The following is a 26,846-nucleotide window of genomic DNA, read 5'->3' on the forward strand; positions in this document are numbered from 1 at the left end:
TCTGTCTGTTTGCAGTTTATACCGGTTTGCCTTAGGTGGCGCTCTATATTTTCATATTTTGCATAGGGTTCGGATTTTAAAGAAAAAGAATTTCCCCGTCTTTCCTCACTGGTTATACTGGCTATTTAAAAAGGACCTTGTATATCTTGGGTATAATTAAAAGAACCTTTAATTCCTTTTATTTTGATGTATGATTGATGGGTGTACTATGGGTTATAGAGTATACAGCTTGGCCTTACTTCAAATGTGAACCTTTCAAAAAAGTGCTAGCTCTACTTGGTCATTTTCACTTCCTGAACTTCAGAGGTAATTTGTAAAAAAAAAAGATCCGATAACTTTTTTCACATTTGACATATTTGGTAATTCATTCATTGCACTTTCAGAAGCTGGTATTGACTAGTCTGGCAAAATTCATTTTCGCTATTTTAATAGCTGCTATGTATAGTGTACTTTAGACTAATTCAGGCTGATTTTTTAACACAAGGGAGCAGTCATTTTAGTTAGCAGTGTGCTTAAATCATGTAAAATTTCCAAAAGTACAATATCCAAAGAAATATCATCCACATTACATTACTGTAGCACATAGGTATGCCAACATTCTCTCCATTGTGCATGTTTTAAATGCGAACTACTTCACCTTACATATGTCACTCTCTCTAAAGTACATATTAATTGGTGAGTGCCCCCTTAGATCATAGACCAGAAAGTCTAAAATCTGGACACAAAATCAGATTCCGACCACGGGCGAATTTTGGATAAAAAAAGTCAGGTCCAAAAAATGAGGTTTTTCTATCTGTATTTTGTAGTGCAACTAGATATTCCAGATTATTTGGTATCATTGTAGAGCTGCATCTGTCTGCCTTTCTATAATACCACCCAGTGTAGTGTATCATGCCTGACCATGATGCTACAGAGCTCAGCAATAGGCTACTACCTCCTGCCCCATAATGTCGTCGCTAGGGGTTAGTGTGTTAAGCAGTTATGGCCCTGTTATGAGATTGAATATGTATGTACACAACTACCAGCTTGTTTCATTCTGACTGCATTTATACTGTATGGGACTGGCCATTCAGTTATATGGGGCTAAATTATTATTTCGTTTGTTTCAAGTAATGCAAAGAAATGGCAGTGTTTATTTTATACCACAAATCCGAATAAGACAGTAGCTTTCAAGCATTTACCCCACCCCCCTTTAGAAACTTAAATGGTCCCACCCTAATAAAGACTTGGCTTCAGCAGATGTTTAGCAGAAATCAAGACAGTGACCATCATAAAAACTGTTATAAAATGTTAACGCCAAGAAATGTAAATTTCAGCATGTCTATCACATGAATGACTTGGCACGTTAACACTTAATACATGTAGTTAAAATTATGGTCTAGTCATTAACAACACAAGTTTTACTGATTTAATTATTTTTAGTCGATGGATAATGACAACCCATGCAAAGACCAAACTATTGTGCATGATCTACAATCAGATACCATTTCAGAAATCAAGTGATCTTGATTTCTATTTTTAAAAAAACATAAAAGAAAAATGTCTTCTCAATTCTTCATTTAGAGAATGTTGATTGGCTTATTTTGCAGTATGTTTACACTTTTACTTCATTCAAAAAAATCTGAACCAACTTATGCACAGACTTGACGCAGCACACTGAATTGATCTTCTCTTAAACAATGTAAATTTATCCTCCTGTTTATGAAAAATAATCCTCTAAGCTTTAGACATTTAATTCCAGTTGAGAACCACTTTTGCTTTAAGAAAAACAAAAATAAAAACAAGCAAATTCTGAATTGATGAATGACATAATGACCCAGTCACAATTGTACTGCAAGGGACTGGCCATTTAATTTATACGGCTAGATGGTTCTTTCCACCTGGAATATTTTTTATTTGTTATTACATTCATCACAAGATAAATTTATTTCAAATAAGAAACATAATGGCATGGTTTCTTTTTATATAAATCTCAACTTTAAATCACACATCTATAATCCTGTGATTGGATGTCAGAAGAAATAGTGCATGATATTACTGGGAATTCATCAGGGCTGGATCAGTGTCCCTACCCCACCACGCTAAAAACAGAAAATGTATACACACACAAATGTACAGTCACTTGTCAATTTGAATATTGTTCTTTTCTTGCTTATGTTTTTTTTTTATATTATTCACCCTTTGAGTAAATAGACACATAGGCTTTTCTGCTTTGGGGCCCTTTTGAAATTTTTTAAGAAAAGAAACACTTGACCTGATCCATCCATGCTCGTGCATGGGTTAACTATCAGAACTTTGTGCAGTATTGTTTCACATTAGTCAAATATGAATGCGATTTTTTTTTTATTTATTGTTCATTGTTTTTGACGTCAATAGTTTGTTATTATTTTTATTTTTCACTGCAGAATGCACTAATACTGAATTTCATATGTTACTTAACAAAGTATATTTTGCATGAACTGCAGCAGAAATAAGGAAATGAATGCATATGTACACTCATTGTACCAAATATACTCAAAAAAGGTCCATTAACACTTTCTGAAGTTTTTGTTTCATGTCAAGTAAAGGATTTTGTAATAAGCAATAGAAAGCACTAATAAAACCAATTTGAGATAAATATAGACCAAACTTGTATTATTGCAACTGATAGGTTGTCTTTCATTTGCATAAAGCCATGTTAGAGAAATGTAAATTTGACACCTATCATTTTATTGATCAATCGAGACAGAGAGATGAGAAATGAGTACCATGTCTTCCACGGAATTCATTTTAGCTGTAAAGCAGTATACCAAATACAGAAATCGGCTAAATGCTATTAAAAGAATTTGGTTTGAATGTTTCATCTTTTATTTTTTTGTTGCAATAGCCAAACGTTCCAACAGTCACAAACAGGAAACTGCATTGAAATAATTAAGAGATCTTTGACCAAACTTAAGCAAAAGAATTTGAGCTGTAAACTATAACGTGCCAAGACATGTTAGAAGCATGCTTTTTCCATGGCTAAATTGACATCGTCTTCTGATGCTAGTTTTATAACAGTGTTTACAATGGTCACTAACTTTATTTCTGTTTAGACCATGATCCACATAAGCTAATTCTTTATTAGGGAGAGACCATTTAAATTTCCAAAGGGTTATTTATTTTTTGACGATTCTATCTTGTGATGAATGAAAGAATTTTAAAAATGTCCCATTCAGAAAGAATAATAAATGACCAGTCCCACACGGTACAAATGCAGTCAGAATTGAACTAAAGTTTGTAGCTTGTACATGTATATTCAGCGTCATAGATGGGTCATTTCTTTTCAGGGACTGATTGTGGCTTGTTTTTAAGTGTCAATGAAGTGGGTGTTTTTAAAATTTTTAAACAGAAGGATTGCGAATTTAAATGCAGTCAGAATTGAACTAAAGTTTGTAGCTTGTACATGTATATTCAACCTCATGGATGGGTCATTTCTTTTCAGGGACTAACTGTGGTTTGTTTTTAAGTGTCAACACAGTGGGGCGTTTGTGGGTTTTTAATACATTTTGAACAGAGGCTTTGGGAATTTAAATGTACATACCTCTTTGGATTACTTTTCTTGTTTGAAAAGTAGCATAACTTTGTACTGTTCAAGAGAAGATTTACAAGGTCCCGCAAATTCTGCTTAAATTTGCTAAGATTTCTTTTAATAAAGTTAGAGCATAAACTTGTTTCAAAATGTGTTAATCAGCCTTTTGTAAATGAAAAAAGTACAGTAGTATTAGTACAGTTTTCAAAGCATTGTGACTATGTTAATATTGTCTACAATTTGATTTAGCATGATATAATTACATAGTCTCTACTAGAACTAGGAAATGTGTATAATCATCTGATAATGATGCAGGTAAATTGGCATCTCTCTCTCTTAGCCTCTAAAGAGCATGCTTGCAGGGGTCATACACAGTAAGGCACATCCATTTGATAAAGACCACGTCCATTCCGCAGTGGTCATCCTCACGACTCTCCAAGAAAGCATGGTGTACAGAGCAGTTCTCCACGAGTCCCTGCGGCAACTCCGTCAGGACACATGGAGGGATGATGGAGGGTTGTTTTCTTAATCCTCTACAATCTCTCTCCACCACCAATTTGTTGCCTGTGTTTCCAAAACTATATGTGAGCTGTACTGTAAATATTTGTGGGTTTTTTTTATTGATCAATTAATTCAGTTTCCATTTAGATGTCTTTAAAGGTCATCTAACAGCAAGTAATTTATCAAAGAAATTTTACTGGCACAGAGAAGAAGCACAAGCTTTTATGAAAATCTGCTGAATGTTTCTCAGGTTTTTCCGGTTCTACTGTATAACACTTGATTACACAATGTAAGGGACTTGCTTTACATTAATTTCTTGGAGATCAAGTCAAAAATTAACCAAATGTGCAAAAATTGTGTGTCCTATATGCAGCCCTACCTTTTATTTCATTAATTCATTAGCCCCTGGCACCACATTTGTGCATTAGGAAGTAGTAACCTACATCCGAGCTGAGTAGCATCAACATCATTTAAAATGCACCAGAAATATGGGTGATATTACAGAAAAGTAGACCAAAGTAGCTCTACAAGAGTACTAGATAATCTGGACTTTCTGCTCACATTAAAAAATACCGAGGCAAGAATGTATTTTTTTAGATCTAATTTTTTCATACCCAAAATTTGGCCATTGATGGAATTGGATTTTCGTCTGGATTTTTGACTTTTTGGCCTCATATCTAAGGCACTTACCAGTCTGAACTGCACACAGACAGGCAAACCTTTGCAAAAAAAATAGGATAAGTCGCAGATTTGAAGTAAAAAGTGGCCAGGACATGAAAATGATGGGTCTAATAAGTCTTCTGCACATGCATGAGCAAAATAGCCAATGAAAAACGACATTTCTAACACAACTAGGTATCAGGCTAATCAAAAATAATGGAAGCAGATTTATTTGGATGTATTGAGAAGCAGGCCCCAAAATGTGTCTTCTACTTGTATTTAAATCAAAAATAATAAAAAAAAACTCTATTGGTTAATGAGTTAAAACATGTATATATTAAGAAAATTTCTCCCTTTTTAGCTCTTCTGGTCAGAAGAACACATTAGAAGGCCTTTGGTCTGTCGTCTGTCCATCCATTAGGAGAAGTTCGTTATTGCTACTCCTCGTAAACTCCTTAGAGTATGACCATGAAACTTTACACATATATATTTGAAGGTCAGAGGTTAGACCTAAAGGAAATGGGTGCTCCTCTGGCATTTCATATGGCTGCCACATCAGCCATATTGAAAATCATGTTATCACTACTTCTTCCGAACAGATGGTCAACATATCAACATAGGTTTTTCACTAAATGACCTCTAGTTTGTCTGAAATGGAATGGTGCAAATCTGCTGGCCGTTGTGGCCACCACAACAGCCATCTTGAAAATCTTGTTAAAGCTCTCTTCTGAATGAAAGTTATATCAGCGTGGGGTTTTCACTGGAAACTTCTTATGGTGTCTAGTTGGACTTATATAAAGATTGTGCTGATCTGATATTCAGTTTGACATTCACGTCTGCAGTCTTAAAAATCTTACAACTCTAATTCTTCTAGATAAAAAATCATATGACCATTGGGTTTAGACTTATGAGGCCTAGTTAGCACTACATGAAAATGGTGCCAATCTTACATTTAAAATGGCTGCCATTCAAGAATATCAGAAAGGTTTCCACACTCATCAGCTAATGAAGATGTGGACTTGTCTTAAATTCCTAGATTTTCTTGCAGGGTAATAGAATGCTATTCCCTTCAAAGGATTCTTGTTTCAGATTAAGGGGGACTTTGCCTCCTAAGTTTTAGTTCAGGACATTGCTGAAAGTAGGAGTAAGATGGTCTAAAGGAGATATTTGCAAGAGAAAGTTTTGAACTGTTAAGTGTAATCATAATACAGACCTGACCAAATGAAAATAAGATGTTTTAAATGCATGTACAAGCTATATATAGATACATTTTGTTCCAATACAGATTAATTCATGGTTGGATCAATTTTGCTTGTGAGAGTGCTGGTGGCGATACTGGATGTCAGATAGACAACTTTCAGTTGTGACCATCTTGGCATCTTATGAAAACTCATTGTTAATGTAACTTTCCATTTCTTAGGAGTGGTCACAAGATATTTAAGTTGGCTGTCATGGCAGTCTTATTGGTTGTCAAATCAGCACCATTTTCAGCAGGCCCAACCAAACATCATAAGAAGTCTGTTGTTGAAAATTCCGTGTCCAGCTAATTCCTTGACTAGTAGTGATTATAAGAATTTCTGGATGGCCACATAATGACAGTTATGGCAGTCACATTGACACAATTTTTATTAAAGATCATCAAGGCATGATAAGATGTCTCATGCTGAAAAGTTAACATCAGTATGACTTTCCGTCATCAATTGCTCATTGTTTATTAGTACAAGTTTGTTATTGCTACTCCTTCAACTTCTTCACATATATATTCATTCATATGTCTAGTTTACTGGTCCTAAATGAAAATGGTCCTGCTTGGACACAAGATTTACAATATGTCTGCCATGGTGGCCATCTTGAAATTTTTATCACAGGTTATGTCCATCTGACATCCAGTATGGCCACCATGGGGGCCATCTTAAGAATCTTAACACTACTCCTTCTGAACAGATGATCATCTTGACATCAGGGTTTCACCGAAGGTTTTCTGAGATCTAGTTGGTCCTTAATTAAATGGGCACTGATCTTACATATAGAATAGCCATCATATAATTCATTTTGAAATTCTTCTTATTGCAAAGCATCCTGAATGGATGGTCATATTGACATGGAGTTTTCACCAAAATACTAATTAGGATATCTAGTTGATTCCAAATGACAATGCTACTGGTCTTACAACCAATGATAATGGTACTGGTCTTACAACCAATGATAATGGTACTGGTCTTACAACCAATGTGTCATGATTCTAGTTGATTCCAAATGATAATGGTACTGGTCTTACAACCAATGATAATGGTACTGGTCTTCCAACCAATGTGTCATGATTCTAGTTGATTCCAAATGGTAATGGTACTGGTCTTACAACCAGTGATAATGGTACTGGTCTTACAACCAGTGATAATGGTACTGGTCCTACAACCAGTGTGTCATGATTCTAGTTGATTCCAAATGGTAATGGTACTGGTCTTACAACCAATGTGTCATGATTCTAGTTTATTCCAAATGATAATGGTACTGTCTTACAACCAATGATAATGGTACTGGTCTTACAACCAATGTGTCATGATTCTAGTTGATTCCAAATGATAATGGTACTGGTCTTACAACCAATGATAATGGTACAGTAAAACCTGTCTTGAGAGACCACTGCTATGAGAGACCACCTGCCTTGAGAGACCAGGTTCTCCATGTACAAATTTAGAGATTATATAGTGCTATAACCTGTTATGTGAGACCACCTGTCATGAGAGACCATTATGTTTTGGCAGAAGGGGTGGTCTTTCAAGACAGGTTCCACTGTACTGGTCTTCCAACCAATGTGACATGATTCTAGTTGATTCCAAATGGTAATGGTACTGGTCTTACAACCAGTGATAATGGTACTGGTCTTACAACCAGTGATAATGGTACTGGTCCTACAACCAGTGTGTCATGATTCTAGTTGATTCCAAATGGTAATGGTACTGGTCTTACAACCAATGTGTCATGATTCTAGTTTATTCCAAATGATAATGGTACTGTCTTACAACCAATGATAATGGTACTGGTCTTACAACCAATGTGTCATGATTCTAGTTGATTCCAAATGATAATGGTACTGGTCTTACAACCAATGATAATGGTACTGGTCTTACAACTATTGTGTCATGATTCTAGTTTATTCCAAATGATAATGGTACTGTCTTACAACCAATGATAATGGTACTGGTCTTACAACCAATGTGTCATGATTCTAGTTGATTCCAAATGATAATGGTACTGGTCTTACAACCAATGATAATAGTACTGGTCTTACAACCAATGATAAAGGTACTGGTCTTACAACTATTGTGTCATGATTCTAGTTGATTCCAAATGATAATGGTACTGGTCTTATGACAGTGATAATGGTACTGTTCTTACAACCAATGTTAATTAATGGTACTGGTATTACAAACAACGTGTCATGATGATTCTAGTTGATTCCAAATGATAATGGTACTGGTCTCACACCCAGTGCGCCATGATAACCATCTTAAAAATATTGAATATCAGATGGTTTCAACACAGCATTTATAAAGAAGAAACAGAATTTGGGTTCCAGGAAATTCTTTTTGACTAGTTGAGCATGGTCCCTTAGGTTTTTTTTCCATTTTGTTCCTTCTAATTGTTCCTGAACGTAATTCCACATAGCCTTCTCAGCAGCTTGTAAGCATTCCTTTTCTTAAAAACTTGTAAGTGTTCTCAACTTCCTGAGTTTAATTCCATGTAGCCTTCTTGACAACTTGTAAATGTTGCTGAACATAATTTCATGTAGCCTTCTAGCAGTTTTTAAATGTTTAGAGGTAATGCCTGCTGTGTTGCGCTCTCTATTCAGTTCAATCTTTCTTAACAGAAGTGAATGCAGTGTCATCCTGTCCAGTATAACTTACACTGAAGTGCTTACTACACATATTTCAGAAAATAAACTTAGGTCTGTGATTGCTTCTTCTGGTCCAGTCCCATGTCTTGTTTAAATCAAAATTATTTTTCAATATGTTTATCTTTTGTGTTTGGTGAAAGGAAAGTAACACTTGTCATCTGTCTTCATCTTTGACATCTTCAAACTGACAGTCTCATAAAATACCGCCTTTAGCCATGTAGGTTGACTAATTGTACTTCTCTTGTGTATATAAGCATCTGGCTAATTGAGACCAATTACAGTTTTAGACTAATTTCTCAACCAGTTTTGGATGCTGACAACCAACAGGATGCAAAACAGGAAACTTGCCTGTAATTTGTTTTTACATGCAGATTGAAATTTTCATAATTTTTCAGCACAAAATTATTCCTGTAGTTGTTAGGAAGAGCAACAGGTATGCTATGCTCCCACATTTTCCTGAATGTCAACATGTCTGGTAATTGGTGCATGTCATTAGTTCTTGTACCCAGTTTAAAAGGTGAACCTGCATTAAGAGGTTGGCTGTGTACACAGGTCATTTGACCTTTTTTCCATGGTTGGCTGCTATTGAAAGGTTTGACTGTATGTTCCAAACAGTTGTAATATTGGTTACACCAATTGTATCCTTGTCCTGAGAGACAGACAGATAAATAGATCTACATATTTGTTGACTAGAAATTACATTACACAAAAAGATGAAATAGATATTATTTGTAATACTGTACATTGATTTTTATATTATAATCATTACTAGTAGAAAACTGGAATTGTCCCTTAACTTTTCAATTTAAAGCTTTCCTTTTCCATTGATTTGGTCAGTGTTTCTTATTTTAGTGATTACATTTTCCATAAAATCTGTATAATATTATCAATCAATAAATTTATTAACATTTTTTTCAGATGACGCTGCATTTGATTCTGTAGACCTGAAGTCTGTGTCACGTCTATCCAGGTGGAAAAGCACCATAAAAGTTGTAAGCTTTCATGCCATGAAATCGATCATAAATGGATTCACCAGAACAGATTCATTTAATTGAATTTCTGTATTTTATATATATTATATAACTTACAGTCAGTAAATTGATGTGTTAGTGTGTTATATATATTTTATTTAATTATATCTGATTTGATAAATATTTATTTCAGTTTAATTGTTTGTCAGTTTCAACTTTTTTTATTTTTCTTAACATGATATTGTAATGTAAATTTATTCACTAGAGATGATACTTTTTTCAAAAAATAGTTTGACCTTGACTGTTAGTTTATAAACACCAGGTGTTGATCTAAATCCTGACCTTGTTTCAAAACTTGTAGCAACCACATAAACAAGTTCTATCTTTTTTAAAATGATTGGTTGTTGTTGAGGTCACAATGGGACCTCATGTTTAAGATGTAAACAATTTTTTTTAATTTTTTTTTCATTTCTAAGAGGAGAATGGTTGGTTTTCGTCAGGGTCACACTGGGTGTATGTGACCTTTGAACAAGTATCTAGTTTTTGTGAGATTTGAGAACATGATCACATGACCCCCTGTTTACATTTAGAAGACCTTATAAACCTATGTTTTAGAGAATTATTCTCAGTAGAAACTGGGCTGTTATACTGGAAGTTGTATGTTGTGCTGTTTGGATTTATATCAAATTACTTGGATTCAAAAGGATTAATTCTGTTATTTTTCTAGAAAATACATGTGCTCATGTAAAATTGTTGAACAGGACAGTTTTTAAAAAAAAAATTGATTCAGCTATCCAAAACCAGTTGATAATTCTTGTTTCCACAAGGAACTGTAGACTTCAACACTACAGATTGCAGCATACATCATTGGCTTCCATCCTGGATTCTTCGTCGGGATTCGAACTTGAAATCAGTAGAACATTTTGTTATTAGGACTACTAAAATTTTATTCTTGGATTATTTTTTTATTTGATTCTATAAAACCTTAAGTTCATATTTTTTTTTAATTTTACAGAATTTTTCCAGGGAAATAAATTATTGTATTTTTTCAAAGCTTGTTGTTTTCACTCTCTCTTGTGTTACTGTTTATTCAAGCCTAAACACGTGACATAAGAAGTGTGAGATAAAAGTTAATTGTGTTGCCAACACATTGTTATAATTCTTAGTAAAATTTAAGTTTTTCTTTCCTTTTCCACTTTCAGACTATTTGGAATCATAAATAAAGATACTTGCATTAATTGGAAGTATGAACTAGGTTCACTCCTTTTAGAAAATGCATTTCTTAGAAACTGACATTTGGCACATTTCTAGGGTAAACAAACACATTAACACATATAACATTGCACAGTGTGTTTATACACGCTGTACCAAAAGCCCAAACCACCAACAGTGACAGCAGACCATCTTGTATCACATATATATATACATACATTATTGACACATATATCAATTTGATGGTCTTTTCATTTTTAGAAGGTCTCACAATTGCAATGTGATTGTTTTATATCTGATGACATATTGGTTGTTTTATATGTGTTGACTGGCACCTTAAAACCATTTGCTTTGGGTAGATGGGACTCCTAAACCTTGGATGGTAGCTCATCTAGGAGAAGAAAAACTCCAAACAACTGTTGCCTTGCTGCTTTACCCACTCATGGGAAAGGCTAAGCTAGTAAAACCCGACAGAAAATCCAGAGACGGAGTCCCTAAGACGGTCTGGCATTGACTTCAGCGTCATTCCGGCAACTCCTGCGATGCCATTGGTGCCAAGCTGTATTGGCATTCGTCGTTCCCTTTGGTCCACCAGCGCACAGGAGAGGGAGGATCCGCTGCATGGGCAACAGCTGATTCTCCATACCACCCTGCCCAGGCTTTGTAGCTCCACTGGAGAAGACACTTCAGCGTCGTCGTATGGTGTCGGCACAACACGAGAAGTAGCAATTTACCGTTTCTAAGTCAAAGCTCGATTGGCACCAAGGGTTACTTCTAAAGATGGGAGAGATCACCATGTCTCTCTGGATAGCTACCACCTGCCTCAAGCTGGGCAGCCCCCAGTCAGTTAGGTGCTGCCTGCCATGGCCTGTCTGCTTCACTGGTGCGTGGAGCTTAGAGAACCATCTCGACAAGTGGGTCACAAACTCTGCACCAGGAAAGACTGAAATAAGAAGACTCCAGTTCTTCATCTTGCAACCTGGAACATCAGGACCATGTGTTGTGGATTGACCGCTGACCTACAGCAGATGGACAATGCACAGAAGACTGTCGTCATTGACAGAGAACTCTTCCGACTGAACATTGACATTGCCTGCCTCCAGGAGACCTGACTGGCTGACAGCGGCACCATCAGGGAAGCCAATTACAAGTTGTTTTGGCAAAGGAAGCCCTCGGATGAACCTAGCCAGCATGGTGTAGGTTTTGCCATAAAGAACACGCTAGTCGCTTTCATTGAACCTCCATCATCAGATACTGAGAGAATCCTTGCCATCCGACTGTCAACATCCTTAGGCCCAGTCAACATCTTCAATGTATACACCACAATCGTCTGCTCCACCCACGAGGAGGAAGACAAGTTCTGAGGCTCTTTTGTTGTTGTTGTTGTTGTTGTAGGGTTCAACGCCATTTTTCAGAACACGATAGGCTATACTTGGTGGCCAGTGTTAATGGTGGAGGAAGAACCTGGGAAATCCCCGGAAAGAACCACTGACCTTTGAAAAGCTATGGCAAGCTTTCTCACATACCCACATTGGCCAAATCCGAGACTTGAACCTACGCAGACAGAGGTGAGATGGCAGTGATCCATGACGGAGAGCGCTTTAGACCACTCGGCCATTCTTAGGCTCTGGATCAGGCAATATCCTGAATACCAACAATGAAGCCCTCTGCTTACTAGGAGACTTCAGTGCTAGAGTGGGAGCTGACCATGAGGCCTGGTCCACCTGTCTCGGCTTTTAGGGAAGGGGCAAGATCAGCGAGAATTGTCAGCGACTGCTGAAGATGTGCTGCTCCCACAGCCTATGTGTGGCCAACACTTTCTTCAAATTAAAGGAGATCCACCAGGTGTCATGGAGACACCCACATTCACACCACTGGTACCAGCTAGACCTTGTCATCACCAGGCATGCGGAATTGGCCAATGTCCTCCTCACACACAGCTACCACATGGACCATTCCCTTATGGCCAGCAAGGTGCGAATATTACCCAAGAAGCTGCACCATGCCAAGAAGAAGGGTTGACCAAGCATCAACACCTGCTGTGCTAGCAACCCAGAGAAAACACAGCAGTTCATCACCAAAGTGATACCTGATGAACCATCAACTCCAATTGGTCCCACCTCTGTCACTCTGTGTACAATTCAGCCATCACTGCTTGCGGGAAGAGGGAGCGAAAAAATGTTGACTGGTTTGAGACTTACTGGGAGGAGATGGAGCCCGTGACTGAGGCAGAGAGGAAAGCCCTCCTGGCATACAAGGCTGCACCTAGCCCCAGAACACTACAAGCCCTCAGGACTGCCAGGAACAACTCCCAGAAGACCGACCGCCACTGTGCCAACACCTACTGGTTGAACCTTTGCACCAGTATACAGACAGCTGCCGACACCGGAGATGCAAGAGGAATGTATGAGAGTATCAAGAAGGCGACAGGCCCGCCCCCCCCCCCCCCACCTCCAAGACTGCCCTCCTCATGTCCAAGAAGGGTGAAGTCATCACAGACCAGGGGAAATAACTGCAGCGATGAGTTGAGCACTATCTCGAGCTGTATGCAACCCAAAACATCATCACTGACACTGCCCTAGATGCCATCCAAGACCAGCCTGTCATGGAGGAACTAGACACACTGCCCACCCTGGAAGAGCTCGGAAAAGCCATCGATTGCCTTGCCTGTGGGAAGTCTCCTGGAAGCGATGACATTCCACCTGAAGTCCTCAAGAACGGGATACCAGCACTGCTTCAGCCCCTACACATACTCCTCTGCCTTTGCTGGGAACAGGAATACATCCCACAGGACATGTGTGACGCCAACATCGCCACTTTGTACAAGAAAAAAGGAGACTGCAGTGACTGCAAGAACTACTGGGGCATCTCCCTCCTCAGCATTGTCGGAAAAAGGCTTTTGCCCGTGTTGCCTTGGCGCACTTGCAGATCCTACCCTCCCACGTCTACCCAGAGTCCCAGTGTGGATTTCGAGCTGGCAGGTCAACTGCAGACATAATCTTCTCACTACGCCAGCTGCAGGAGAAGTGTCCTGAGCAGCAGATGCCCCTCTACATTGCCAGATGAAGGCATTTGACCTGGTCATTCGGAGTGGACTCTTCAGAGTCATGCAGAAGATCGGCTCTCCCCCACGACTGCTTGCTGTTGTCACGTTGAACCACAAGAACATGCAGAGCACAGTGTGCTTCAGTGGCATAACATCAGATGCCTTCCCAGTCATCAGTGGAGTCAAACAAGGCTTTGTCCTTGTGCTGATGCTCTTTGCCATCTGCTTCTCCATAATGCCTTCAAGGACTGCAGCGAGGGAGTGTACATCCATACCAGGGCCAACGGCAAGCTGTTCAACATCACCCATCTCCGTGCTAAGACTAAAGTCACAGAGGTACTCATCCGTGAATTGCTCTTCGCCGACGATGCAGCCTGGACATCACACACGGAAGATGGACTGCAGCGGTTGGTATGATGCTTCTCCCACACCTGTAAGGAATTTGGACTGACCATCAGTTTGAAGAAAACAAATGTCATGGCGCAGGATGCAGACTCCCTCCCTCCATGACCATCAATTGGTACAACTTGGAAGTTGTTGAGAACTCGGGTCCAACATATCCAGCTCACTCTCTATTGATTCTGAGGTGAACGGCAGGATTGCCAAAGCAGCAGCAGTGAAGGCCAGACTTAACCAGAGGGTCTGGAACAACTCCAACCTCACAGAGACTGCATGACTACCAGGCCTGCGTGCTCAGCTCACTCCTCTACAGCAGCGAAACATGGGCCACCTATGCAAGACACAAGAGGAAACTCAACAGCTTCCAACTGAGATGCCTGTGGTGCATTCTGCACATCTAGTGGCAGAGTACCCAACACAAAGGTTCTAGATGGTGCCAACATGAACAGCATGTTCTCCATTCTCAGCAAAAGACGCCTTCACTGCCTCGGGTGTGTCAAGAGAATGGACACAGGCTGCATTCCCAAGGACCTGTTATATGGGGAGTTAGCAGAAGGTGCACGACCGACTGGACAAATACGTCTGCGCTACAAAGATGTTTGCAAGAAGGACATGAAGACTGCCAACATCAATGTCAATGACTGGGAGAGCTGTGCTAACGACCGTTCCACCTGGCGCCTAGTTGTCAGACATGGCGTTCAAAAAGCTGAGGAAGACAGAAACATAAAGCAATCTGAAAAGAGAGCTAGAAAGAAGGAGAAACAAAAAGCTTACTCTCGAGCTACGCCATCGTCTCCCATAGACAGACAGATGCCAAGGTTGATATTACTCTTGAAATCGTTCAAAAACCAGTCCAAAGCAAGATATCTGATGTGATGAGTGTTATTGGCATTGCTTGTGTGATAGAAATTACAATCAGTGTTGAAAATTATTGGCATTGCTTATGTGATAGAAACTTCAGTCAGTGTTGAAAATTATTGGCATTGCTTGTGTGTTAGAAATTCTCAGTGCTGGAGATGATTGGCATTGCTTAGTGCTATTAATTATTGGCATGCTTACTGGTAGAGATTATTGGCATTTTGGTATTGCTTAGTACTCAAGACTATTTGTATTGCTTACTAGTGGAGATTATTTTCCTTTCTTACTGTTGGAGCTTATTGTCTTGTCATTGCTTACTAGTGGAGATTACTGGCATTGCTTCATGCTGGAGATTACTGGCATTGCTTCATGCTGGAGATTACTGGCATTGCTTCATGCTGGAGATTACTGGCATTGCTTCATGCTGGAGATTACTGGCATTGCTTCATGCTGGAGGTTACTGGCATTGCTTTGTGCTAGCAATTATTGGCATGCTTACTTCTGGAGATTATTGGCATTACTTCTGCAGATTATTTAAATTGCTTATGTGATAGAAATTTCAATCAATGCTGGAAATTATTGGCATTGCTTATGTAATAGAAAGAGGGTGTGTTCAGTGGCACTAGATTGTGTGACTTGTGCCCACTTATGAAAGGTGGTACCAAAAAATTCAACTGGACATGCAATACTTTTGCATAGTATTGCCAAGCCCTTTGCTCATTTACTTAAATAAATTTAATATAAATTAACCCCTATATTTAGACACCCTTCCTTTTATTTAAAAATAGACCAGTGATTTCTCCCACCACCAACCTTCTCAGATTTTCATATCTGTTAAAGATGTATTGATAAAGTGCAAGCATGGATATTTAAATACCTTCATACTGTCACTATTTTTGATTTTAAGCAAGGTTGTAAATGAACATTGATTTTCAAACTTCTGTATATCAAGTTTTCTTGCCTGTTGAAAATTAAAAAGTAAATAGTATAATTGTTAAGGAAATATCACAATATTTTCACTGGTACAGACTTCATGGTTATTGTTATTTGTTTTGTATCTGTTGGTTTAAATCTTTGCTAAATTGATCGTAAAAGTGCTTCAAATAAAAGTACTTAATTATGCAAGTCCAGCACCTCTGAAAATAGTTACATAAGGGCACTTTTAAGGACTGACTTTGAGAATCAAACTCTTTCAGAAATAGTTTACATGTGACCTAATTTGATTTGGTATACAGAATTTAGAACATATACAGATAATACAGTATTCCCTCACTATAGTGCCTTTCATTATAACATGTTTTCTGTTACAAGGTGAGCATAGTGATGCATCCCATATCATGTAGTAGTCAAAATATATGTATAATGGACTTAATTGTAACACAGTCTCATTATAAGGTGGTGTATTCTGTGACTTCTACAGAAAGTGTTATAATGAGGGAATTATGTGTATAAATTACTTTTTTTTTTAAAAATGGCATACTCTTCCTCCCATGGACATTGTTTTTATGAGGGAATGCTGTGTATAAACTACTCTATTGTAAAAATGGTTTACTCTGGCTCCCATTGAAAGTGTTGTAATGAGGGAATACTGTTCATAAATTATGTTATTGTAAAAAATGGTATACTCTGGCTCCCAGGGGCAGTGTTATAATAAGGGAATAATGTGTATAAATTACTTTATTGTAAAAATGGTATACTCTGGCTCCCATGGGCTGTGTTACAATTAGGGAATGGTGTGTATAAATTACTTTATTGTAAAAATGGTATACTCTGGTTCCCATGAAGTGTTATAATGAGGGAATGAGTTGTGTAAATTACTTTTTTGTAAAAATGGTCTCATTATAAGATTGTGTATTCTGTGACTTCTACAGAAAGTGTTATAATTGGGGAATGCTGTTGTTTTTAAATTCATTGTAAAGGTGATGTGATCTGGTAAATGAAAGAATACTGTACATCATTTCTTACATTCTTAAATTTAAGTCATTGATCTTTAATTAATTCAACTGTGAAAACAAGCTTCAGCTGTTAAGGTTGTATTACAAAATAAGAATTAAATGTACTGTTCCCATTTGTAATCTTTTACTTTGGGGTCATAAAATCTTAAATTCTTTAAAATATAATTGAATCTGCATAAACCAGGTTTCATATGCACCATGAATATCCTTGAATGTCCTTTGGTTTTGAAATCCCTTTTTATATCCTTGAATATACTTGAATTGTGAGTCAATATTGTGTCCTTGAATATACTTGAATTGTGAGTCAACATTGTGTCCTTGAATATACTTGAATTGTGAGTCGACATTGTGTCCTTGAATGTACTTGAATTGTGAGTCAACATTGTGTCCTTGAATATACTTGAATTGTGAGTCGACATTGTGTCCTTGAATATACTTGAATTGTGAGTCGACATTGTGTCCTTGAATGTACTTGAATTGTGAGTCAACATTGTGTCCTTGAATATACTTCAGTTTTGTGAAAATGAAAACAAAATGAAATATTTTAACTGTATCTTTATGCATTGTGTTTGCTTTTTTGCTCAAATTTTGAAGAAACAAATCTGCATTTCAAGTTTTTAGTGGACAGCGAGTGAATGTGTCATGTGCTAATTGCTTGCAAGTGGTCTCCCTTTTACAACATCTGGGAGTACGGATTTTTTTACTTCATAAAGAGCATACCATACATTCACTTACTAGCAGACAGCTATTATTTAAAAGGGCCAGCAAGTAAAATAAAATTATCAATCATGACCTGTCACTATAAATGGAGAGATGCTGCCAGGGTGAACATTGCATTAATTGTGCAAAATTTGTACAAATTCACACACATGGAAAACAGTGATCAGTTTAATGTCACACATATTAAAATGTACTTCGTGCAGTATGAAATTTTTTTTTAACCAGTCACCCTTAAAGTGCTTGTTGCAATATACATCATGCCTGTCATAGCACCTGTCATAACACCTGTCTTTTTTCATGTAGGCAATTGTTTACACATCTGGTTTCTTCTGCTTGACATGAATGATTGTTTATCTAAATTTTATTAGCACATTGGCATATCCTAGTTTGAACCTTGCATCGAGAAAGTTTTAGAAATGCATGTTGAAAATATTGGCTAAACAGAAACCCTAAAATGGCTGTTTCCTAGCATTTTCATCTTAATATGATAATTTCATTTGGCAAATACTGGCTGATGATAGTGATGATAACTATGATTTTTAAAGTTATGAAGTGTATCAGATTGTTACCGCCGGTAAAGTGTTACTGGTTATGCTAGTCAGTGAGCCTTAAAGTAGTGTTAAATACAAGACTGATATAAGTACTGGATGGACAAAACTAGATGACATACATAACAGGGGAGTAGTCAGGTTCGGCCAGTGTAGGTATGTGAGAAAGATTGCCAGTAGCTTCTCGTGGGTCGGTGGTTCTTTCCGGAGTTGCTCCGGGTCTTCCTACACCATTTATACTGGCCGCCATGTATAGCCTATCTTTTGCTGAAAATGGTGTTAAACTCTACAACAGCAACAACAACGACGGGGGGAGTAGAAATAGATGGTATTTCAAAATTAAATGTGGACAAGGCAGAATACCAAGTCTAATTAAAATACAGTCAACTTTAGAGTAGAATACAGTTTTCGTTTCTTTCTCAAACAGTATAACCCTACAGTAGTGTGTGTTAGAGCCCTATAATGATTAAGATAAAACTGAATAAATAAGAATAAAAAATGAAAATAAGAAATAAAGATATTTCCTTGATCAAAACTGCTTGTATTTTTTTTATGACTTGTGGTTCCACTGAATTAATGGCAAATACAACTTACTTTCAATTACATATATTGTATCTTATTATTTTTACTTTACCTATTTCAGAGACGTTTTAGACTGTATCTAGATTCTATGTTACTCCATGAAAATCTTGGTTGTGTCCTGAATTGTACTTAAATTGTCATTGATATTTTTTGTACATAAAACAGTATGAACCCTAGGAACATAACAGAATCATAATACATGTAGACTATAGATGGACTCAGTTCAGTTTGAAAAACCTATATACAGTGAAACTCTGGTAATCGGGATGGTACTTTTTTGCTTTTCTAACAGATTAGTGATGAATCTGGATAAAAATAATTACTTCAAAAAGTGACAGAAATCTGTTACCTGAAACTTGGTAACTAGGATTCAGACCGACGACCATATGGTAAGAATTTTTGTTGCATATTACGTAAAATTGGGGATTTTATCCAAAACTGTAGATTTCAGATTTTGGCAAATCATATATTTGATTTATTGCAGGTCTAGACAAGTTATGATTTATAAGATAATAAATTTTGAATTGATTAATATATACAGTCTCAGACAACTAAATGGCAAAAATTTCACAACTGCTATAAACACTGTACAGTTTTCCAATAAATGAAGTTTGGATTAACAAGGTTCACTGTTCACATGTACAGATCTATAATTATATGTTCTCAGTGGATTCTAAAAGTTATTTTCTTGTCAGGTCAGTGAATGGCAAGATATAAGTATTGCCATTCTACTTCAGGTTGGCATCAGCAATGTTAAGAATTTGACGTTTTGGAAAGAAATATACAACTTATAAATTATTTGCTGTAATTTCAACTTTGGTACAACATTACTGCATGCCAAATGTTTTTAACTAATGTTTCATACAATTTGTGTCTCACCAGCTTAATGCCATTCTCAGGTTTGACATTATGTTCTGTAACCCAGATTTTAACATTTTACCTGTTACATTTGTATTTATGACTGAGTCCCGGTGATCATACAATATGTGAGTGTAGTGATATGTACCAATGTAGGTGTGTCTCTTTTCATGACGTATTTGGCTGATTTATTGGCCTAGTCATCTGCAAATTCATTGTCACAAGATCTTCCCGTGTTTGAGATACATTTCTTTGTATTAAAAGTTTCCATGCCATAAAGCATGCAAAACGATGTTAATATTCTCCTTTGATAATTAAGCTGTATATTCATGTCCTAAGTTGGCAGTGCTTTTTATTTCAAATACTTCTTAGTCAAACAAGGGAACAAACTTTCATAGTTTTAAGAAGTCTATAAATTAAAATTATTTTTTAAAGCAATACAAGTTGTTTAATATCTGTCATTGCTAATACACGTGTGTGGATGTTTAAAAATGTGTAGCATGAAATTTTAATGACATGTTTTACTTAGTGGTTTTGTTTAAAAATATGATCTAAGTGATCTTTGGAACTGGTTAGTAATTAGTGTGTAGACTATATAGAAAGTATTTTACATGTACTTCTGCTTCCAGCAATAGTAGACCACTCTGGTGGCCTAATGGTTAGAGCGTCTGCCTCGGGTGTGGCAGGTTGCGAGTTTGAACCCCAGCCAGGTCATACCAAAGACTTATAAAAAAATGGTACTGACAGGTTCCTTGCTAGGTGCTCAGCATTAAGAGGTTAGTGTTAGGACTGGTCGGCCTGGTGTCAGGATAATGTGACTGGGTGGGACATCATGCTACATGTCTCTGCCTTGATGCCCCAGTGCCAGGCATCACTTTCAACTGCCACTCTGCAGACATCATAGCAATATGACTGAAATTTTTTTAAAGTTACATTAAAAATCCCAATCTCACACTCACTTTAGCAATCATTTTTGTATTTTTAAGTCTTTTTGTTCCTTTGGATTAAAAAAAATGCAATGGTAAAATGAGATTTGCTTTCTGGAGGATTTTAATTTAAATAATAATGTTTCTGACCTGTACTTCGAAGTGTTAATATGCATTTATCTATGCTTTATAAAGTTTATTCATTCAGATGGATCACCACTTCGGGTAAATCTTAAATCAGAGACCAACTGAAAATAAAGTTTAGTACAATATTTACATATAGGTATTTTCCGTAGAAGTTTCACTGTAATAAAGGATCATGTAAGTAAGCGTTAAAACTGTGGTACATAAATCAAATCATTATCCTTTATTTTTCAATATTAGTTTTTAAACACATTTTGCTTTTTTTCTCTGTCCATACTGATGTCACATATCAGTTTAAGGCAGTAAGCGGAACAAGTAGCCACCTGATATTGCATACATATGCATTGAAACGAAATCGATGCTTTAGAATTTTTTTTCCAGAGAGTTTACAAATATAGCAAACAAATGTAAAAGACAATATTTTACAACATTAATGAAGTTAAATTATTAAATAAACTAAATTATGTTGATTACATGTATAAGTAGGAATGGGGGTAGGGGTGGTTATCTGCATGACACTTATTTCATTGTCATGTTCTATCGCTTGGCATCCGTCCGTCTACGAGAGACGATGGCATAGCTCCAAAGTACGCTTTTGCTTATCCTTCTTTTTAGCTCTCTTTTCAGCTTGCTTTATTCTTCTCTTTTCCTCTGCGTTTTGAACTCCCTGCCTGACAGCTAGACGCCAGCTGGAACGGTTGTTTGCACAGCTCTCCCAGTCATGTTCTATAGGAGCAACCAAAAACACAAATCTATGATAACTGGTACCCCATGAAAAAAGGGTAAGAGACCAAGCTGTGTCGATGGCTAGCACGTAGAGTAAGAAAGAAGTCTATTGATTTTAGAGTCAAAGATCAAGGTTGTTGTGACTTAAAAAGAAAACTGTGCACAATACAAGTACATGTGCTTCTAAATCATGGACTTGACCATCCTTTGTTATTGCTAGCATATGCATTATGGAAGAAGCCAATAGAATTGGGGGCTGAACATCAAGATCACTGTCTGAAAAAAGAATTGTTACATAATAACTTTATTTCTAGACCACATAACCCTGACCAAAGTGTGTACAGGATTTGCAATTAAGGTATGTGAGAGCCTATTGTTTTGAGGATTAAATGGTCAAATATCAAGGTCATAGGGCCCAAAGAAGAATAGATTTTGCAAAACGTTTCTTCTTGAGTAAATTTCTTGATGATATTGTGTGGATGATTTGCACTGGGGATAATAAAAAAAAAACAATGGATTCTGGAGTGAAAGAGTCTAGAGCCATGAGGATCATCATAAGGTCAGCAAGGAAATAATGGCTTCTGCATGTTTAGTTTAGTGTGCTGGCATAGAGCTCTTTTGTATAATGTGATATTGATGGTTCTGTTGTATGTACATTGTATACATACTTTTACACCTCAACTCATTAAACTTGCCGGCGAGTATATTTAGACTAGTATTATAACCTCATCACAAAAGTCGGTGTGACCAATATTTCACACTTTCTGATATGGGTTCATTTTTGTCTTGTAAGTTTATTTTTCAGACACTTCATGGTAGAATCATACAAATAAGATGGTTGTATGCTTCTCTGAAAGTACCACCCTCTTAAAACACAATGAGATGGTTGTATGCTTCTCTGGAAGTACCACCCCCTTAAAACACAATGAGATGGTTTTATGCTTCTCTGGAAGTACCACCCCCTTAAAACACAATGAGATGGTTGTATGCTTCTCTGGAAGTACCACCCCTATGCTTCTCTGGAAGTACCACCCCCTTAAAACACAATAAGATGGTTGTATGTTTCTCTGGAAGTACCACCCCCTTATAACACAATGAGATCACCATAACCTATAGTTCATTTTTTTTATTTTTTACTGGCTATCATGTTTTCTAAATTTAGCTCATTGACCATTAGATTGTTTGCATTCTGTGTACATAACTGTGCTATCTGAAATGATTATAGTGCAAGTCATGTAGGCATTGAATATGTACTATTCAGTAATGGGTGTCATTTTTTAGAATTTGATTATATTTACCTTTAAGTGGCAGGTATTCACTTCATTTATATTTGTATACATCCCTATTATTTTAGAAGGTCATAATTTAGATGCCCCGATAATTGCATATGGCAAAATCAATGTTAAAATACATAGACATTTTGGGACGAAATGAACCCAAAGGTGTGATTCAGTACAATCTAGACTGAATGTTGCATGCTGTCATGTCACAATGAAAGCTATGCATATTGATAAACAAATTCATACTATCCTTGATTGTGATGATTCCACTCATCGTACTCTTATTTTGATTCAAATTTAGTACATGGCCACCATTGTAAAAGTCCATAGTGATAGATAATTTTTGTCTGAAGTTTCTTGATGACAGTTAAGATGGAGAGCATTCAATTATCAGGATTGAATAGACTATAGTTAAAGAAAATTAGTGTTAAATTTTAAAAGAACAATTTTTCTTTAATTTGAAATGAGTAAATGTACATACATGACCCATGTGACTTGTGCTATAAACTTGGGGAGGGGCTGCATCTTAATAAGCACTGTACTTGCATTTCAGTAGTAAGTCATTATCGCACATAATTTATGCTTCACTGAATTGGGGTAAATTTCGTTTTTCATTTTCATTTCTTGGTTACTATTCATATTAGTATCATGAAATTGATGATGGTGTGCATCTCTTGTAGTACCACACCCTTACAACACAAGAGGCTCATTGGGACCAGAATTTCTTTGACTGGCTTTGGCTATGGTTTTGTGTTCAGCTGTGACCACATGTTTGACATGCTATGGGCATATTCAACTCCTACCTAAAATCGTGAAATTTTGTGAGTGTAGGGGTCTAGATAAATAGCATGTCTGTATTGGGAATGGGGTATAATTGACCAATATTTCATGTCTTTATTGAGAATGGGGTCAAATTGACCACTATTTCATGTCTTTATTGGGAATGGGGTCGAATCGACCAGTATTTCATTTCTTTATTGGGAATGGGGTCTAATTGACCAATATTTCATGTCTTTATTGAGAATGGGGTCGAATTGACCACTATTTCATGTCTTTATTGGGAATGGGGTCGAATCGACCAGTATTTCATTTCTTTATTGGGAATGGGGTCTAATTGACCAATATTTCATGTCTTTATTGAGAATGGGGTCGAATTGACCACTATTTCATGTCTTTATTGGGAATGGGGTCGAATTGACCGGTATTTCATTTCTTTATTGGGAATGGGGTCTGATTGACCAATATTTCATGTCTTTATTGAGAATGGGGTCGAATTGACCACTATTTCATGTCTTTATTGGGAATGGGGTTGAATTGACCACTATTTCATGTCTTTATTGGGAATGGGGTCGAATTGACCAATATTTCTTGTCTTTATTGGGAATTGGGTCTAATTGACCAATATTTCATGCAGTATTTAGAGTTTATTTATTGGTTGCTATTTGTCTTCAAATCATGAAACTTTATACTTGTATGCATCTCTGTTAGTACTAGCATCTTAAAAGTTTGTATTATTTCCTTTGTTAATGAATTTTGAATGTTTGTAATATTTGTATTATATTCATGACAGCATTGAATTTCCCATACCTTTAACATCCTTGCCTGCACAGTAGACCTTTTTGACAAGTGCAGCCAGAAATAGTATATTCAGTGGTAATATTTCTGTATTAATGTTTCTACATTGTATATTGTAGTAATTATCCTCAACAGGTTTACTCTGTATTTTACATGTAAAAAGGTATTGGATCTAGATGTGTGGACTGCCTGCATGTTTTTCATGAGAGTTCAGCTTCCATTCCAGAGGAAAAGTGTGTGTTTGTGTGTGTTTTATTTGTTGGGTGATCAAGTGCATTGAACTGTTTATTATTTTACTCAGAGGATTTTATTTCTGAATATTTTAATCTGAGACATGGTGTGTAGGGTTACAATATCTCAAAAAGAGAAGAAATGTTTATTGCTAAGCTCTTTGTTGTGGCTGTAAACTTGATACATGACAGGAAGTATTTATAAATGCCTTGAAATATATTAAACTTAAGTTAGTACACTGCAGATGAATTTGATTAAGTAATTATATATGCAATGTTGAATATTTAAGATATTTTATACTGGAGTGATATACTAACCTTTCAAGATTGTTATACAAACTAAATAAAAATATTATAATTGAACAGTTTGTTACACTTGTATGTGTGTGTAAGGCATGATAGTATGACTTGATTTCTAAATTGAACGCTGCTGTTAGACCATATAAGACTTGATTTTTAAAATACAAATACAAAATTATCAATCCTTGTGAGAATGCTGTGCATCTTTAATATTATATCTTGTTATTAGTTTATATTCAGGCAGGTTTGTAAATACAAACAAATGTTGCAAAACTCCAGGCAACGTTTTATTTTTATCCCTACTATCCCACTCTGCTTTCGTCTCCTCTAGCTATTTCTTCATCATATCATTGTATTAAAGTCTTATCCTTCAATGCTAAATACCAGCAAGAAACCACTGATGCTAAGTACCAACAAGAATCCCCCAATGCTAAATACCAGCAAGAAACCATTGATGCTAAGTACCAACAAGAATCCCCCAATGCTAAATACCAGCAAGCGGGGGCAGATTAAGGCTCACTGGTGCCCTAAGCACTGACAAATCTTGGTGCCCCCCTCCTTTCCATGTACACCTGGGAAGATAACCCTAGGGTGCACCATGATCAAGAAACAGAACATTATGATCAATTTGCACTAGTTTTATCAATTTTTGTTTACAAATCTTCATTCGTTTTTTTTTTTCTTTTCATCCTTTTTTCAACTTTGTGGTGACCCTTTTGGTCCTGGTGCCCTAAGCACGTGCTTAGTCTGCTTAATGGTTAATACGCCCCTGCCAGCAAGAATCCCTAAATGCAAAATACCAACAAGAATCCCTAAATGCTAAATGCAAACAAGAAACCACTAATGCTAAATACCAGCAAGAATCCCTAAATAATACATACTAACAAGAATCCCTCAGTGCTAAATACCAACATGAATCCCTCAATGATAAATACCAACAAGAATCCCTCTTTGCTAAATACCAACAAGAAACCATTCATGCTAAATACCAACAAGAATCCCTCAATGCTAAATACCGGCAAGAATCCCTAAATGCTAAATACCAACAAGAATCCCTAAATGCTAAATACCAACAAGAAACCACTGATGCTAAATACCAGCAAAAATCCCTAAATGCTAAATACTAACAAGAATCCCTCAATGCTAAATACCAACATGAATCCCTCATTGCTAAATACTAACATGAATCTCTCAATGCTAAATACAAACAATAATCCCTTAATGCTAAATACCAGCAAGAATCCCTAAATGCTAAATACCAACTATAAATCACTCAGTGCTAAATACCAACAAGAAACCATCTATGCTAAATACCAGCAAGAATCCCTCAATGCTAAATACCAACAAGAATCCCTCAATGGTAAATACCAACAAGAATCCCTCGATGCTAAATACCTACAAGAATCCCTTGATGCTAAATGCCATCAAGAATTCTCAATGCTAAATACCTACAAAAAAACCCATAGATGCTAAATGCCAACAAGAATCTGTCAATGCTAAATATCAACAAGAATCCCTTGATGCTAAATGCCAACAAGAATCCTTCAGTGCTAAATACCTATAAGAATCCCTTGATGCTAAATGCCAACAAGAAACCATAGATGCTAAATGCCAACAAGAATCCCTCGATGCTAAATACCAAAAAGAATCTCTCGATGTTAAATATCAACAAGAATCCCTCGATGCTAAATGCAAACAAGAATACCTCGATGCTAAATTCCAACAGGAATCCCTGAATGCTAAATGCTAGCAAGAATTTTTCAGTGCTAAATACCAGCAAGAATCCCTCGATGCTAAATACCAACAAGATTCCCTCAATGCTAAATGCCGACAAGAATCTCTCAATTCTAAATCCAAACAAGAATCTCACAATGCTAATTGCCAACAAGAACACCTCAATGCTAAAT

At 36.7% G+C, this 26,846-nt stretch overlaps 1 protein-coding gene across 1 annotated transcript in view; it reads left to right on the forward strand.

Annotated features, from left to right (window-relative positions):
• The window catches only part of LOC149774567 (uncharacterized), a 46,117-nt gene extending 21,115 nt beyond the window's left edge, over positions 1-25,002 (forward strand). Inside the window, exon 4 of the mRNA XM_089945021.1 lies at positions 9,528-25,002. Coding sequence (XP_089801147.1) covers positions 9,528-9,664 — 137 coding nt within the window. The 3' untranslated portion in view covers positions 9,665-25,002. The remainder of the gene's footprint in view (positions 1-9,527) is intronic.
• The last annotated feature ends 1,844 nt before the right edge of the window (positions 25,003-26,846 follow it).

Source organism: Sinohyriopsis cumingii, unplaced genomic scaffold, assembly GCF_028554795.1.
Source record: "Sinohyriopsis cumingii isolate HCF-2022 unplaced genomic scaffold, ASM2855479v2 utg000198l, whole genome shotgun sequence".
NCBI lineage: Eukaryota > Metazoa > Mollusca > Bivalvia > Unionida > Unionidae > Sinohyriopsis > Sinohyriopsis cumingii.